The 18,516-nt window shown below is 38.8% G+C and overlaps 1 protein-coding gene across 8 annotated transcripts in view; it reads right to left on the bottom strand.

Moving 5' to 3' along the window:
- GAB1 (GRB2 associated binding protein 1) overlaps nt 1-18,516 on the bottom strand; it is a 135,305-nt gene that overhangs the window by 21,736 nt on the left and 95,053 nt on the right. For 5 of the 8 annotated variants that reach the window (XR_007773451.1, XM_050946381.1, XM_050946375.1 and 2 more), the window contains exons 3-7: nt 14,573-14,786; nt 10,720-10,800; nt 6,387-6,979; nt 1,640-1,713; nt 1,146-1,449 (exon numbers count right to left, since the gene is read on the bottom strand). Coding sequence is in view for 7 of the 8 variants with exons in the window: in XM_050946381.1 (XP_050802338.1) it covers nt 1,146-1,449; nt 1,640-1,713; nt 6,387-6,979; nt 10,720-10,800; nt 14,573-14,786 (1,266 nt within the window). In the remaining variant the exon portion in view is untranslated. The remainder of the gene's footprint in view (nt 1-1,145; nt 1,450-1,639; nt 1,714-6,386; nt 6,980-10,719; nt 10,801-14,572; nt 14,787-18,516) is intronic. The other 3 variants (XM_050946382.1, XM_050946376.1, XM_050946379.1) reach the window with 1 other exon arrangement.

Raw genomic sequence — 18,516 nt, 5'->3', positions numbered from 1 at the left:
TTTTGCTCATGCACTTTTGTCACTGAAGTTGCTGTAGCTTCCTCAAACTCACTACAGTGTCTCCCACAAATTAAGTAGCTCTTAAAACCAAAACAGAAATGTTTTTAAATATTAAGATATTTAAGATCTAGCAATCTCCATAAAAGCAGGGAAATTCAGAATAAATCCTAACTCAGTCCACTTCACAGGCATTATTTGACATTTAGGGCCACATCTTGGCATCTATCTCTTAGCGTGAGGCAAATGCAGCTTGAGAACCCTGGGCTGGTGTGATTTAGTGGCCTCCGAGCTCTATCTGGATCCCAAAGGCTATATGCAACTTCCTGGCCAACAACCTAATCTGCTTCCTATGTGACTCTGTCCTACCTGAACACTGAAGTCAAGATGATGGGCAGTCCCAACTGAGAATGAGCAGGAAAGGTCTAATTTCCTTGCTTTTACAGACTGCAGTAAGGCCTAACATTTAAGATTTCTATATTTAACGAAGATATTCATGTTTTTCATTATTTAAAAGAAAATTTAAATAAAAAATGTTCTATAATACTGGGGTACTTTTAATAGGATGTGTTAGAAGTAGCATGACACGTATCATACAATTCATTCTCCCATGGTATGATTAATTTTTGAGACACTGTAACAATAATATTTTCAGCAACAGTATATGCCTAAAACAACGCTAAAGGGGAAATATAAGAACCATTTTATCATTGAATCATGCAGTGATTTATTGCCCTTTTACCTAGTAACATGTTACTATGCTTACAGTGATATATTTAATCAAAATGTTAATGTGGTCTCCCTTCATAGCGAGCAGGCCATCTATATCCTGTTACGTATAAGAACTAACTCACAACTCTTAGTCTGTTTACAGATACTTTGTAGTTTATAACAGGAAATGGCGTGCCACATCTTGATTAATAAAAACATGTAGAGCTATAATCTTTAAACCTACAGAAATATTCAGTTTTATTACTCAGATAATTTTAAATGACCAAATACTTTCTAAAGATTCTTAGTTCTGTTTTTTTTGTCTGAATTATTGGAAAACAATCATTTCATACTATCTTGATTTTGGTATGAAAAGTTGAAGCGCTAAATCATTATCTTATAGGGTAAGAGCAACTTCCACAGCATGTTTTTCTCACCTTTTCTGTCAGGTTTGAGGTTTCGATCCACTGGTGGTGGTTCACATTCTGCAGCAGGTACTGGCCTTCTGGGAGGGGTCTTTGGACTGGACTTGAAACCCATGTGGGCGGGTGGAGGGACTTGCATTCCAAATAACGAAAAATCAAATGTACCCGGTGTCATAGGTACATAGTTTGTTTCTTGTATGGGTTCAGTAAAGCTGCTGGAATGCTGCCGTGGTGGAGAGTTAGGATTCATTGGGACATAGTTTTCATCCAGTTCTTCACTTGAAACACTTCCCACTGTGAACATGCTTCTGTTTTTCTAGAATTAACATACATTTCCTTTAACAACAAAATAATCAGTTATGCTATCAGCTGTGAAATCAGATTCATATTTTAATCTCATCTACTAAAAATACTGTGTAACTCTACACCCTGTTTTTGTACTACAGAACACATAACATGCAAATGTTTTGTCAGTATAGTCTCAAGTCAGATCAAATCATACTTACAAAGCCTTCCAGTGAGCTAGCTCTGTCATTTGGAAATGATCGTGGAATATCATAGCAGTCTTGAGAACTAATATCTAAAGAATGAAAGGGGTGAAAGTAGATATTTATTTTCTCATCTCAGTACCTGTCATGTACGTACATTAGACCAGTTTTCCAGTCTGTAGTTGTTTACTATCTGCTTTCAAGTGCAATTCAAGTTACTGATCTTTAAAGCGCTAGTCATCAAATAATCAAACAGGGAGAGAAAGAGAGACAGATACACCTGCTATATGATGGTGCAGAGTGGTATAAAGATTTTGTCACCCTACGTTTGGGATGACTCCACTACTTATCAGCAAGTATAAGTCACACTTTAAAGATCTGATACTGACATTTTCCAGGGCCAGAAACAAGTGATGCATCCTGTTGAAAAGCTAAGAGGTCCCATTTCCAAATAGTATAAAATATCAATATTTTGAGATCTCGGTGTTTCACATGCAGTTCTACTAGGAAAAGTAAGTTTAAGAATAGAATTGTGGGTCAGAAGTTTTCCAACAGAATATTTTCTATTGGGAATTGCTGATTCAACAGAATTGAAACATTCCACAGAAACATGTAAATTCCATCAAAACTTTCAAAGGAAACTACCTGGTTTCCTGCTAGATCACCTGCTTGTCTCCTTGGCAGACCAGCCTCCCAGGGCCTCCAGCAACTTGGGAGGCCAGCTCTCCAACTGGCTTGCTGGTGCACTGGCAAACCAGTCGACCAGCTAATCTGGAAATTTTCAAAACTATCCATTTTGGTTTTCCAAAATGGAATTTTTTGAAAAATTTCCATTGGAAATGTGAAATTTCACATTTTCAACTTTAAATTCCAAATCAGAATGAAATATATTTCCCATGGGACAGAAATTCTAGTTCTTGCCTATCTTATTGTGGGTTGCCTATTTATTTTTATATATTTATAAATATTTCCATTTCAATTTTGCTAAGTTTACAAGTGAAACGTTTGAGGAAGGGGATGGCCTTTTGGACTTTGGTTTTAGATGTTGTAATTTTGAAATTCTAATTCATTCTTTCCATCAAACAAAACATTAAAATAATATCCATACAACTATATCATCAATTCCTTTTTTGTATTTTGCCTTAAAATGTTCCGTACCTAATTCCTCTCTCCACAGGACTTCTTTTTTAAGATCCCTCACCTATAATTAGTATTACTCTAATTGGTTTAATAATTTATATTAACATTACATTGTTATGTTCAGCTGTCTCAGAAAACTAGGGCATCCATTAGAGCATCAGAGATATTTACAAGATTAATGGAATGGATTTCTCTGTATTTGATTGGAGATGTAACACCACTATCTCCCAATCTTTCCATTATTATTAAAAACAGACATGTATATTGCTTCTGATATTTAATTAATCTTAGTTTGAAAGAGAAAAAAGATAGATAAACTTAAGTAAGTAGCAAATTTTTCCTTGGGCAGAAGCAGCTGAATGTTAAGAAACATCCAAAAAAGTGTTAAGTCTCATATGGAAAATAATAAGTATACTTTAAAGTCCAGAAATACAAATATGTTTTAATTATTATATTTTGATTTTTTCTAGACAAACTGCATTACATATACTTAATCATAGGGAGGCAAATATATTTTTTGTACCAGCAGAAACAAAGGTATAGGTTTATCTAGACACATAGGGCTTATAGCAGTCCTCACAGATGTCGGTGGGACTCTTTCTATTGACCTCAACAGCAGCGAGATGGGGCCATTAGAAACTAACCTTATACTGAATGATTGATATAAAAAAAATTACACTCCTTTAATGACATTGATAAGAACAAAAAAGAATAATTCTCCACTTTCAGATATCAAAGACAAATCCAATATTAATTTGACCCTCTTTTGTAAAAGATTTCTAGGATTTCAATGATACTTTGCAATAGAGATATCCTTAATCAAGAGCCCCTATGCTTTGCTACTCTGTTTCCAGAGTCTAAATTCTTCTATTACCACATCTACAAGTTTTTTCCTTTTGAAGACTATCTTCAACTGGAAAAATCTTAGTAGTAACAAGGTTGGCACCTAAAGACCACCCTTCAATACCTTTGTGATGGGGTATACACCCGACTCTGGTTCTGAGAGGGATGAATTAGGCCAGGTGAGCCCAAACAGCCAATTAAGCAGCAAAAGAGGGAGATATAGGCTGAGTGGAAAGCCCTGATTAGAGAGATCACCTGAGCAAAGGTGGGTTGGGCTAGCATAAACACAGGAAGCTGGCATCAGAAAAGGCTTCCAGGAGGAAGTTTGCAGTGACCTCCTCTTTAGTAGAAAGGGAAGGAAGGAAGGAAGGAACCCAGAGAAAGAGTACAACCCTGAGGAGGTCTGGCCCTCAGAGAAGGGCCTACCCTGAAGAGAGCATGGTAGACAAGATAACCTGTGGGATACAGAGTAGGAAGCAGCCCAGGGAGTAAGCTGCAAGGTTGAGGACTGAACAAATCTTGGCTGTGTGTTGTCGGGTCCCTGGGCTGGAACCTGGAGTAGAGGGTGGGCCCAGGTTCCCCTACCAGCCACTGAAGGAGTGGCACTACGGGGCAGTGAACAGGAAGACTGCCTGAGACATTACTGGAGTGACATGGTCAGGGCAGTGAGGACTGCCTCATACTTTTTGTGTCAAGAGACTTTGAAAAATCACCCTGGAAGGGAAAACTGCTGTGATTTGGCCAGCCCCAGTGTAACTTAAAACAGCTTCTGAATTGCTCTGTTTTTGCTGCAGCCAGCTGGATATTATGTGTTCCACCCCATTTGCAGATAGATGGTTGTGGTGGGATGGAGAGGCAGCACAGTGTTGACTATGCCAGTTTTGTGACATCTATTGATTCCCTGGTATCAGGAGGAATCCTCAACTGCCCCTTTCTGATAGCTTTCTGGGTTGAATCCAGGGCTGGTTTGGATCTACAAAGCCACAGACTTGTTATCCATTCATTTAAGAGTCTATAATGCTCTCATAGAAAGAGGAGGTAATGAGATTTTTTTTTTACTTATCAGTCCTGCAAACTGAATGTCAACTCTAGTTCAAGCTGAAGGTTTGGGTTTTTTCCCCCCCCTTTTGCCTTCTCACAAATCACAACCAGAGAGAAAGTCCCTGCAGCACAAAGTATAACTTAATATTATACTTATGCAAACACACAGTATCCAAATTCTGCCCTTAGTTACATCTGTACAACTCCAGTTATAACTTGCCTACAGGATCTTTATTACTAGTGATGACACATAAAAAGAAAATAAGATTGCTTGACTTCTGCAAACCAAAGTGAGTTTGACAAGTAGAAAAGACATATGTAAATTAAGTAAATATATTGGATCATGGAGACTCAAGAAACTTGGAACTCAAGCAAGTCATTTTTCCAGAACAATTTTAGAACAGCCACTGACTTTACACTTGTCACTCATGAGGATTTCCACTGCTGGGCCTTGAGCGACTGCACCTTTGAACAGGAGCAGGGAACTCCATATGTGAGGGAAAGAAGGAAAACTCTCTCTAGCAGTTTAGTTTAGAAGCTACTTGTAGGTTTGGAATGTGAGCCACTGCATTGGCAAAAGTGGATTAGAGTGCTAACTTGCCTCTAAACCACATGGCCGTGCAGCAGGCTACCAAGTTCTGCGCAGGTGGGGAGAGGCGCCTCTCCCCAGCCCCATTCCCCACAGCTGCCACAGCGAGAGAGGGGTGGGGAGAGTCCTCTCTCCCCACTGCAGCCTCGAGACAGCATACACCCCAAACTCCTCATCCCTTGCCCCACCCCAGAGCCCTCACCCCCAGCCCCCCGCATCCCAATCCTCTGCCGCAACCCTGATTCCCCCACCCACACCCTGAACCCCTCATCCCCAGCCCCCCCAGAGCCCTCACCCCCAGTGAGAGTCCTCATCCCCCTAACCCTCTGCCCCAGCCAAGCCCCCTCCTGTACCCAGCCCCCTCATCCTCAACCCCACCCAAGAGCCATCACCCCCAGCCAGAGCCCTCATCCCCCTAACCCCAACCCTCTGCCACAGCCCTGAGCCCCCTCCTACACCTCAACCCCCTCATCCTTGACCCCACCCCAGAGCCATCACCGCTCCCCACACCTCAACCCTTTGCCCCAGCCCTAAGCCCCCTCCCACACTCCGAACCCCTTGGCCTCACCCCCATCAACATCACCTCCATGTTGGTGCACATAACAAAATTCATTCCGCACTCAGATGTAAAAAATTTGAGGGAACATTGTTACAGTGCACCACACAGGTGAAGTAACGAAGGTCCATGATAAATATGATTTATCACAGGACTACCACTACCACATAGGATTATAATATAAAACATATAGAAATATGAAGTATGTTGTCTGCAAATAATTTGGGCAATAGTATATTTGAAGGCTGCGCTAGACAATCTTAATAAATTCTTGAGACTTGGAACATCAAAATTTAAAATACAATGCCTATATTTTGGATGAGGTCACTAGAAGTAAGTTTCTATGTAATACATTTAAAGAAAACTTAAAAATTAATTTAAAATTACTGATGTTTAAAAGGGGCACTCTAGAAAGCTTGATAAAGCCTTTTTATGGTCTTCATTTTGGCTGAGATTTTCAAAGCATTCCAAGAGACTTAGTTACCCTATTTTTAGTAGAAATTGGGGGCATAATTCCCTTAGCTCCATTCCTTTAAAGAGCTCAGCCTATTGCACAAAATGATTGAAGCAGCAAGGTTGAGACACCAACTACTGACCTTTACGAAATATATTCAAATCTACAGTGGAAATGGTATTACTGCGTGATGGTGGCAATCCTGCTGTAGGGATGCAATAACTACTGTCAGTGTCTGAGGCAGTGCGAGTAATGCAACAGGTTTCCACGGGAGATCGATCTGAAGCGTGATGTGGTTTTGGTGGCCGAGGTGGAGGAATATCTGGAATAGTCTCTAGCTTCGAAGTTCCTTCTGGAAAAGTTCGTGGAATCTGATAAGTACCTCCAGGTGTTGGGGGAATATCATAACTAATGGAGAAATGCCTCATTTGTGTATCTAATGAAGAAGTAGCAGAAGGGGTATTGAAAACATGCTGCTCTCCTTCTGCATCAGTCCCAGCTGGAGATGTTGCCTTTGGTAAAACATCCTGTGAATAACTCCTAGGCAGGTTATAAAGGCTGCAGTCTATGGATACTGATGCTGCTCGAGGTGGCGGAGAGTCATAGGTACTTTGTTGCTGAAAAAAGCCGTTCACTGCATGCTTGCTCAATGATGGAGCAGAATTTTTATGGGAGGGTACATTATCATTGCAGTCTGTTTCAGAAGAGATGGACTTTGCTGAGTCAGCATGCAATCTAAACAAAATAAGATTGAAATGTTGATGTAAAAGAAACACATTACAACTGCAAAGAACAACAGAACATTTAAAATGTAAGCAACTAAAAGTCTTCATTTTCTTAATTCTAAAAAAATTAAGCTAAAATATTTAAAATAAAGATCTAAAGTAATTATACATGTACACACGCGCGCGCGCACACACGTGTGGATATATTCATCATATCAGCTAGGCAGCTGGGGTTTTCACAAATCTGTGACTTTGAATCAGGTCTCAGACTGGTTTGGAAGGCTTCTTGTTTGGCTGGGTATTTTGAAAAAAACATGTTGCACACTATATGAAGAGCTCATTAATGGCAATGTTAACAGTCCAGACATAGCACAAAAATTCTGGGCTTATGGTAACTTGCTTCCTCTAACAAATATGAAGGAAATACAATTAAAAAAAATAAAGCCTTGTAACTTGCAACAGCTTTAAGTAGATACCTAAAGACATACACTTTTTTTTCAAGCATATAGAAGACAATGAATAGAGTAAAACAGAAAATGGAGGCAGAAAAGCTGAAGCAGTTAGTCTGAAGAAAAAAATTACAGGACATGGGGAACAAACCTGTATTCTGGTCTTGACCAGGGACAAGACAGCATTGTTGATATATATATTTTTTTAATCCAAACAGTGGGTCTTAAATGGCTTCTTTGGAAATTACATCTCTTATGAAGACAACACCTAACAATGAACTGTTACCTACAATACCAAAAAAAGCCGTAGCTGCACTCGCTCTCCCCTCTTGTGTAGAATTCCATCATCACATTGTTTGTGGCACAAAAATTCAGTTGATAATCCTGACAGTTAGTTTAACGCAAAAGTCAAAATGAATGAAAATACTAATAGGTATGTAGAGTAGTTACCCTTAAACTTAGCATTTACCCACAATGCCCAAATATTGGTATTGAATACACTACACTATTTTCTAATTTAAGTACCACTGGAATCTACTGTTGCCTGTGTGGCACAATTTGAGTATATCATTGTAATAAGTACAGCTATTACCCCTATTACTCCAGTCATGTAACTGATTACAGGGCAGTTTATAAAATTATTGGAGTAAATATTTGACTGAAGATAAAAACAACATGTAATGTCTTGGATACTAGGAGCCGTAAAAAGAAAAGTTACACACTTACAAATATACAACCTGATTCTCTAGTGCTTATTCAACCAGAACTCCCAGCAAAAGCAATGCGAGTTTTGACTGAATAAAGATGACATAATTTTATATACCATACCAGTGACAAACAAAAGGTCTCAAAGTCATATTTTTCTATCCTGTAGAAACAGTAGTCAAACTATAATATCAAAGAATATTAGTCTCAGTGCACGTGCACACACACCTTCAAAAACTTCAATTAATTAAAAAAAGTTATAAAAATAAAATATAAATTAAGGCAAAAAACACACAGCATAGCATGATATGACAACAGAATAGAAATTCTTGTGGCAAGCAATACAGCACACTTTATTTTCACTCTTCCATTCATGGATTATGCAGTTATTACTATCATTGTCATCCATTACATATTCTCTATTTACCTATGCTCAGAAACCCAAGTGGGCTTTAAAATATTGAACACAAAAAGTATTACAAATATCTTTAAAATCTTACTTACCAATTCTGAGCGCTAAGGAGCCTTTTACACGGGCCTTTGAGAGACCTCCTAATGAGGCTGTGTTGCATTTTATTTAATTCTATAAATGCACAACATGCAGGAAACAGCTAAAACCATCATTGAAAATTAGTAGTGCAATAACAGTACATGGATGCCACTCTGGTAGAGTACAGTTCATGCTAACCTAGATACCTCTTAATAATATGCTACCTAGTAATGCTACCATATTAAACTGTAATTACTTCTAAAAGTAACAATGCTTTTCCTTACTCTTTCTTGTCCATGTGCATTCATGAAAGCTAAACAGAAGGAAATAGGAGAGGGATCAGATTTGGACTACTTGAGGCAGCATAGCCATCTTTCCTTTTTCCCTAGTGGTTGCAACTTGTGCTTTAGAATCTAAGCATTTTCAAAAACTGTTCTTTAAAAACCGAGTCTCTAGTCCAGTGGTCCCCAACCTCTTCCATGGAGTGGGCGCCAGCCGACTAGCCGCCAAGGACCGTGGCCACCAGACAAGCAGCCGCGAAAATGCCACTGTGAAGAGGCAACATCAAGAGGCGTTGCTGCCGAAATGCCGCCGAAATTAGGTGGGATTTCAGCAGTAGCGCTTCTTGAGAGTGCCACTTCTCGGTGGCATTTCGGCAGCTGCTTGTCTGGTGCCCAGCAGGCAGGCGCACATGGATGCCCTGGCGAGTGCCATCGTGCCCACGGGCACCGCATTGGGACCTCTGCTCTAGTCCTTATGGATGTGACTATAACCTTCAAAATGAGAACTGGCGAAACTGATCTGTGTGTGTCTGAGTTTGAAGACAGGCTGAAACAACAGTGCTAAGAGAGGAGTAAATTGCCACTTTTCATCTGACTGTGACAATCTCTGAAGCATAAATGATCATTAAAATGTCGATAACAACTTTCACTGCTGATCAAAACAGGCATGGAAGAATTGGTATAACTATGAAAATCTACACAAAGTACTACGAATGGCATCTCAGACTGGGAGACCTCAGGTTTTGAGTAGAGCCTGAGAAGAGAATTAACACTATTATTTTTCCAGACTGACCCTAGAAGCAGGATGTTTAGTGAAGGGTGCAGAACAACTACATTTTATAATTTAGAATAACTTTTCCATACATTTCCATAGCAGGTCATGAATAACTTTTCTGGCTCCGATTGTTAATAAGTATTATATGCTGATGCACTTAGAGCATCTCTGCACTCCTATTTGTTTAAAATAAAGACTGACTTAATGTAGCAAGAGGAAAAAAATTAGCCACATCTGTTACCAGAGTAGCACTCACCCACCAACTCCTAGCATCATGGTTCTACTACACGTTATCCTTACACCGCTGCATTACCAGGCCCAAACACTGGCAACATAGTATCTACCCCATTCCTTTTCCACACTAAGACAGCCTCTCTTTCCATGGTGCCATGAAAAGAGTCCTGCACATCCTTCAAGTCCTGACCTGGGTGCACAGAGGTGGTGACAGAACATAGGACCATACTCAAACTGGCTCCCACTCTCCATATAGCTATGTCGTTGGGAGTTGGAGGAGTATGCATGTCCCTGACAAGGCTTTGAACTAGGTAGAGAAATATTTTTGTCCCTTTAACAGGCTCTTGGTTCCTCTTCCCAAAAATAGCTGCTGACAGAGGATTAGGAACACAAATAATTTTACAAAAATATTCAGTTTTGAAGCAGACTGAGGATTGAACTCCCCACTTTCTAATACACTGTAAGTAGTTTGGTCACTTATCCTCTACCAATCGCTTTCCCTGTGTGAGAATCAATACAACAGGGCAGAGAGACTACTCCAGAGAAGGTATAGGAGCAAAGCAGCTATTGTGTATCAGCACTCAGGAATGGTAAAAGAGCAGTGTGAGAAGCATGCATGGTAGAAATGTGGGTTCAGCCTTGATAGGTGCTGTCATAGCCCTATCTTGATAAACTGAAGTTGGGTTATAGTTGTTTCTTATATTAAAACTCACAGCAGACCATGCAGAACATGTTTCAAATATGAAATTTTCAAGCAGGTTATGGCTCTGTGCTTGATTTCTCACACAGACTGAAAAACAACAATTATACACTCACTGCAGTGGAATCTTTTTACTTTCAAAATCCTCCAGTAGCAGATATTCTTTCCCTTCTTCAGAGATAAAGGATGACCCTGGGCTGGTTTATAAACAGGAAAAAATGGAGTAAGATCAGCAAGATAACAGCTGTTACTTTTGTATGTATCTCTGCCAACCAGCCAGAAATTTAAAGATATCAAACAGACTCTATGGATGCAATTTTTCTTACAAGATCAAAGATGAACTCTCAATCTTATTTAACACTGCAGTCAAATGTAATTACATTTTTTTACTAACTATTAGAACTTTAAGGATGGTCCAAAGTCATTGGGGCATAAAACTGTACTACAGAATAAATATTATGATTATTAATACAACTACTATTATTTCTAACATGCCCCCAACTCCAGTAATTGTACATTTTTAAAGTATCTATAAATAAAATATATGTATGTTGGCACTAAAAATGCAAATACCAAGAACCTTGAAAATTCCAAAAAAAGAAATAACCTAGAAATATTCTCTATTTGCCCTTGGTTCCCCTCCCCAAAATGTACAGGAATGCACTGATTCCTAGATGTTCTAAAAAGGAACATGTTAAAGAAAGACATTTTCTCCTCATTTTTTGATGAACATTGGTCACTGCTGAAGGATGAACTAAAAGGTAAACAAACTCCCAAACTAAACATTTATGAAAATTACTTTAATTTGTAACTTTTTTCTAATATTATAACGTCTGCCTACAGCATTATAACTACTATGTTTTATTTTTTAAAAATATGATTAAAAAACTTTGCTAAGAAATACCAAAAGCCAAAAGGATGCATCAGTGGAGTCTACCAACACATAGAACCTGTATTATAAAATCCAGAAATTAATTATTCTACTTTAAAAAAAAAACAAACCTCAAAATGGTATGGAATTCTAGAAACTAACAGTAAAAGAAAGTAGTCACTTCAGTCATGCCATATATTCCTTCTTCACTCACCATTGTTCCTGTGCGCTCATACAAGTTTCTCCTCCACCCCCCAGTGTAAATATGACCCCTTATAATCTGTATAAATACATAACATGCTGCAAAGGTATTGTGAAATTCTAGTTCAGTGGTGGGCAACCTGCAGCTGTTCTAGTTCGTTATTAAGGTGGTCTATTTCCAATTTACTGTGGCCCCATTTCAGCAAAATATATATGCCTAATGTTAGGCAATTGCTTCACTAAATTGCTGAGTTGGGGCTAAAACTCCAATATAACATTATTTTGCAGTAACACTATGTCCTTATTTTATAAAATAAGGACAAACAGTTAAATGTTAAACAGCAAGCTCACCTCAATCTGAACTATTAGTGGTGTTACTGCCTCAACGAATAACAAGGTCTTCAAATACTCAACTTAAAACACCATATATTCAACACATTCCATAACCCGCAAAATAATGAACCACAGCTCCCTGAGCACCTTTTTTTTTCCATCTTCCCCTCTCCATGTCCAACTTTCATCCTGCCCCCCATCTATATCTCTCTCCTCCTGTCTCATCCAGACCTTCCCCCATCAGGGAATCATGGTGACATGCAGTCCATTCATACACAGTCCACCCTCACATTCTGACAAAATTATCCCTTCTAATTACTGATCAATCTTATACTTCTATAATTCTACCACTTAACTCTATTTAGCATACAACGATTATATATGACATAACATCACACAATAAACTAATAATAAACGAAATTCACTGGCCACATCTGTCAATCCCCTACCATTCTCTATGGTCCCTCTCAGACTCCTATTCCTCCACATTTCTTCCCAGTCTCCCACCTCAAACCATGCTCTCAATTCTGGCTCCGTTCAGCAGCTGGAGTCAGAAGATGCCCAATTTATATTTCTAAAAAGTGCTCTTCATAGCACTTACACAACTCTTTACCTGCCCCTACCACAACTAGACCCCTTGAAATGCTGAGGAAGACTTCTTGTCACCACCAAAAAACCAATCTGGAGTTTTAGGCCAAGCCATCCTGGCGAGACAATGAGCCAAAAAGGGATTAGAATCATATTCAGAAAGTAAACTACAGCTAAATATTCAAAACATTATCTTTAAAACTATTTTTTTAAATCAAACTGTTCAGAAAATCTTTACTCTCGAAAGAGATGTGATATATTTCAGAAAGATTGGGGTTTTGAGGGGGGAATGAGGAAGTTAGTAGTGGAATGTCTAACACTTATAATACAGAACGAGCTTGAACCTTCAATATAGAGCAACTACCACTGCTCCATATTACACAGATTCCTTCCCCTCAGGTTGCAAGACACTGTGGACATTCTTCCCTTTAATATTTTAGGAGTTAGCCAGTGGGCACCCTCCACTCCAAGCACTGTTTTGGATGTGGCGGGGCTGCCCAGCACCTTCATCTTCCATGGACTGCAGAAGAGCAGGCTTATTTGCCTGCCCTAAATGAGTTATTTTGGGAGTTGGCTGCAGTCAGCAACAAGAAGACTAAGAAATACTCCTCTGGCCCCAGGACCATTCTACCTTACTCTGCGGTGCTCCAGAATGCATGGCACAGCAATATGGAAACCTGGCAGACAGTCACGTCATTGACAAGGTATTGCTCTAAGTGAATGTGTGGAAGACTCAGGAAAAACACTTTCACAGACCTCTGCTTAGCCTTTAAATATGCCCTTTTGCAATCAAAAGAATAAGCTTCTCTAGAAATACACAAAGGACCATTATTTTAAATTGTTAACAGCAAAGCAGCTCTGCTTGAGAGGTTTCTAAAGTTTTCCAAGGACCATTCTGAAAAACAAAGCAATAATTCCTGGATATTTACTACTACATATTACATCCTCCTATACAGGGAGCATTACGTTTCCATTTAGAATGAGAAGCAGCGGTTACTTGGGTACATCAGTTACCAGAGCTACTCAGGTTTTTTGATATATTCTAGTTTTCTACTCTTTAGGAGAGATAACAGGGTGGGTAAATCTATTTAATATTAAATTGGACATAATTAGATCATACTAATTTTTCTAAGATCTCTTGTTTGAATTTGATTCAGGTCAGTAATATCCAAAAACTTATCATTTGAGGGCTGCTTGGCAGCCTGTGTTAAATGACTTGGTGATCTCAGTACAGGTCCGAGCTGATTTTTATCCCTATCACCGAGCCACCACTGTAACTGTTAGTAATTTGGCTTCCTTGATAGTAGTCATGGTTGAAGTACAAGGTACTAAAAAGGCCACCTCTCCATCTTAGAGCTGGCATGAGACATAATGGAGAGTGGTGAGAAGAAGGATCCATCTTTGCTATCCAAGTTGCACCTAATTCCTGAGATATACAGAAATATTTCGTCTCTGGGACTATTAGTTTGGTACATTTTATCAGCAAATATTTTAAATAATTTAGAAAAACAACAACAAAACAAAAATGCTGGCTCTGATGCTATCATTTCATATTATCAAAACAAGAAATTCAAGCACAAAACACAGGGAGAAGAGCAGAAGTGACGGGGTAAAGCAGTGGGTCTCAAACTTTTTTACTGGCAATCCCTTTCACGTCCCCAAGCCTGAGTGAGACCCCCCCAATACATTAAACACACTTTTTAATATATTTAACACCATTATAAATGCTGGAGGCAAGTGGGGTTTGAGGTGGAGGCTGACGGCTCGTGACCCCCCCCATGTAATGACCTCGCGACCCCGAGGGGTCCCAACCCCCAGTCTGAGAACCTCAGGGGTAAAGAATCAAGACTGGTGCATTTGACTGCTGAATGACTTCAAACAATTACATAATATACCAAAATGCTCTGCAGGAATAACCATCTTTGCTCTATACAAATGAAACGACTACTGCAAAAAAAATTAAAACACTCATTTACCTGGTAGGTTCAGGCTTCTTGCTTTGACAATTTATTAGCAATAGGTAATCCTGAGGATCTTCTTGGCTAGATGAGGACTCCAGAGGTGGGATGTTAATTAGTTGATATGGAGGAGGTAAGGATGATTCTCCTTGTACAGATGGTGGTGAAGTGTTGACAGCTAACGGTAATTCAGCAGATGCTTGTAAAGAACTGCCAAGTGGCTTCACAGCATCTATGACATAAAAGCACATAGATGTTAATCGCTCTTTTCATAGTTTATTGTGCTCTTTAAACTACATGATGTCACTGGAAGGTAAACAACATTAATTTTAAGACGACAGTATGCAGATTTAAGCCAATTTCAGCATCGCAATAATTTCTGACTCACTCAAAACAGGTCTGTAGGATATTAGAAAAATATTTCTAAACAAAACTGTATATGAAAGATCATTGTGTCTGATTTGATGTACGAATCTGGTGCATGGAAGAGGATCTACTTCATTCTAGGCCATTCAAAAATGCCTTGGGACCCCTGTTATTCTTCAGATTTTTCCAGATATCATCAGTCACCTGACTGTCCCTTTGAAACTAGAGGTTTTGTCTTGTAACATGATTTTTCACCTACTTTTCTGGTCACAAGCAAAATAAAGATGCTGACTGGTACCATGAAACAATTAAGCAGACAAATCTGTTGCTTTAAAACAACAATCAAGCGCTCGTAGGTTAAAATTCTGTTATCGCTGCATGATCCATGTTCAATGCATTTTACCTTGATCCCAGTCACTTTGGTTTTTGATGCTAGAAAACTAGGTAAAACTGAAAAGAAACAGGAAAAAATGAACAAAACAAACAAAAAGGCTTTGCTGATATGGAACATTCACTGTTGCCTACAAGATTTTGTGAGATGTGCTATATTCCCAAAGAAGTCTTTCTATTGCTATCCAGTCCTGACCTGTTACACCTCTTATTATTGTGAGGCAACGTTAGACCCAGGTGGGTCTTTTGTTCTCTCGTCTCTCCTCTTTATAATTCTTTTCTACCTTCCATTTGTGAATGGTCTTTTCTTGTCAAATTTAATTCTTTGGTTTCTCCAGCAACACAGACGCACCCCATTTTGTCTGGTAGTCTGAAAAATGCTAGCCACGTCAGATTAGCAATAAACCTTTAACCCTTTTATTCTGTTTTTAAATTAAACTGTTTCATTTCCTTAAATTATTGGACCATCCTTAACTTACGTATTGTTAAACGACAAGACTCTGCAAGTGCAATTTGCACATCTTGCCAACACTATCTGAATATTAGCATTGTTCTAATTAATTCACTACCCTACAATGCAACCAATCCATTAACCTTGCAGCGACCTGCAAGGCTAACCCACAAAACTAAGCAGCTTCATTAAAGGGATGTTCGCAGAATGATGATGATGTGTTCAATGATAATTCTGAATAGGGTTCAACTTCTAAGGAATTTTTAAAAAAGTGACTATGACATGATCATTTTCTGTTTAGAAACGGCAAAGACTTTATATGAACAGATTTTAGTTTTCCACATTTCACAATACAACAAACATCTTAATTCCCTTATGTTTGTATTAACATGACAATTGCAAAATTCTCTTCATTCCCAAGATATGTCGGAGTGGACCGGCAGGGTCTAGACAATCTCTGGGGTCCTGACAACAGGAGGATTGAGGGGAAGGTAAAGTAAGGTGCAGGCTCAGCTACTCCAGAGCCTTCCCTTCTCCTTCCTTCATGACAGCTCAGAATGCACACAGACAACATGTCTGTGCAGAGTGCAGAGGAGAAGGAGGAGAGGTTGCTCCTTCATTAGCCAGGCTTGTGAGATGGTGGTTGAGAAGAGAAGCGATGGACTCTGTGGCCCCCCTTTTTACCGTTGCTGTATATAAAACCCTCAACCATGAGCAAGGATCTTTTTGTACACAGGTAGTGCAGTAATCACACACAAGAAAATCCAGTAAGATGTCCCTGAAATTTACAGGGAAGACGGACGTGTCTAGCAGACACAGGGACAGATGTGCGATCAGCAGAACCTAGTGGGTTGACAGAAGGCAGATACCAGCAGCATGTGTGTGGGTGCAGCCAAGCTACTCTCAGTGGTACTCTCAGTGCCAGTGCAGGTAATAGGCTCAAAGTGACCAGCTCCAAGAAGAAAACATCATTAAGAAGTCTGGGAGATGACCGCTGGACCCTGTTTGACTGGAGGAAGAAGAGGAGTCTTTAAATCTTTGTGAACTGAGGGACCCTTCACATGTACTCTCATTCCCACTTGCAGGGGAATGGCAAGAGAATTCAGAAATGGGCTGAATACCTTGGGAATAGAATGAAAGAGGCCAACTATAAAATGTTTATTTGGCCATTTAACACCACACTGGATCCAAATATATGCTTGGTATATGGAGCGGGTGGAATGCTAAACCATTAATATCTTCAACTTATGAACCTCTGCTGTGAAATCTATCCTGATGTGGATGCGTGGCATGCTCTAGTGCGTCCCTAACCGTTATTTTAAACCAATGTATGATTTAAACAGTGATTGAGTTACTCTGAAACAAAAGTCTTAGTTCAGCTGAAAATTATTTTTGCTTTATCTTAAGGTACTTCTAATTTGCCTTGCGTGACTTTAGTATTGTTAATAATTGTTTTCAGTACTGACAAAGTAAACATTAATGTTTTAATTTCATGTTTTTAAACACTCAAAGATCTCTTTAGTCATTTAATATACTTTGGAACCTGATGTCAAAGATTTAGCCTAGCAGCTTACTATGATTTTAATGAGCTTTAATAATGATCTTGTTTCATTTTGAATGAACAGATTAGTCCATCTGCACGCTAATAAAAAAAACATTCAAAATCTTTTGGTTTGTTCCCAGAGCTCAGGCATCAGAGCTGCTTTGAAATAACTGTGAATTGGAAAAGCATTCAGTGTATTTATCATACACATGAGCACAACAAGTATCCCATTTCACTCAGAATTTCTGTATTCAGTACAGCTAGAACAAGCAGCTTTTTATACTGGACAAGTGGGGGTGGGGGATTTTTATTTTTTCGCTGGTTGGCAACAGTGGACAGATGTGTCACCCAGTTGATTGTTTGTCAGTCTGGTCAATATAAAGCTGGCTATAAGAGCAAAGTTACACACAAAATAGTTATGAAAATTAAACAATGGTTAAAAGGACATTTTGCAACCGAGAATAATGAAAGGTTTTCCCTTATCCTTTTGTTATTTACAATGTTGCTGATGTCTGCCCGCCGAGAATAATCTAGAAGGTTTGAATGCCTTTTTTATGTATGAACTAAATTATTTGATATAGTATATTTTGCAAATGAGCACAGTAGAACTTTCTACCACTTTTTTGAAGTATGTAATACTTATGTAAAGTATTTGCATAATGTGAGCAGAATATAAAAGGTTATGAGAGCTTTTATAAAAATATTGATTTAATAAAATGTCAATCGTGCTGATTTAGAGTATGAGAATGCATTCTTCATAGGATGCAAGTAGAACTACTGGAAAGTAAAAATGGGATTTTCCCATTGTAAGCATGAATCAGCAACAGATAAGCCATTGCCTGTGTCTACAATTCTTAGAGATGTCTTTCAATCCAGTTACTACTATGTAGATGCTCTAATTAAAATGATTTAAAGACTAATTATCTATTAAAGTAATAACCTTGAACAAATTAGACACATACTATGGAGATGGAGCCATATGAGAGCCTACATAGGCAGAGTACACACTTCTACAGAAAACTCAAGAATTTGCGGTGGCGTACGCACATGTGTACACACACCTCTCCACTCACCCTAGAATGAGGTATGCAGAAGGAAAAATGAATGTCAAATAATCTCAAAGTACTAAGACAATTCACTAAATCACTTATCTTTCAAAGAACTAATGTTTTATAAGGGACATCATTTCTGCAGTATTATTCTAATACACTA

The sequence above is a fragment of the Gopherus flavomarginatus genome, chromosome 3, assembly GCF_025201925.1.
Source record: "Gopherus flavomarginatus isolate rGopFla2 chromosome 3, rGopFla2.mat.asm, whole genome shotgun sequence".
Classification (NCBI taxonomy): domain Eukaryota; kingdom Metazoa; phylum Chordata; order Testudines; family Testudinidae; genus Gopherus; species Gopherus flavomarginatus.
This window is presented reverse-complemented; position numbering and strand designations above follow the sequence as displayed.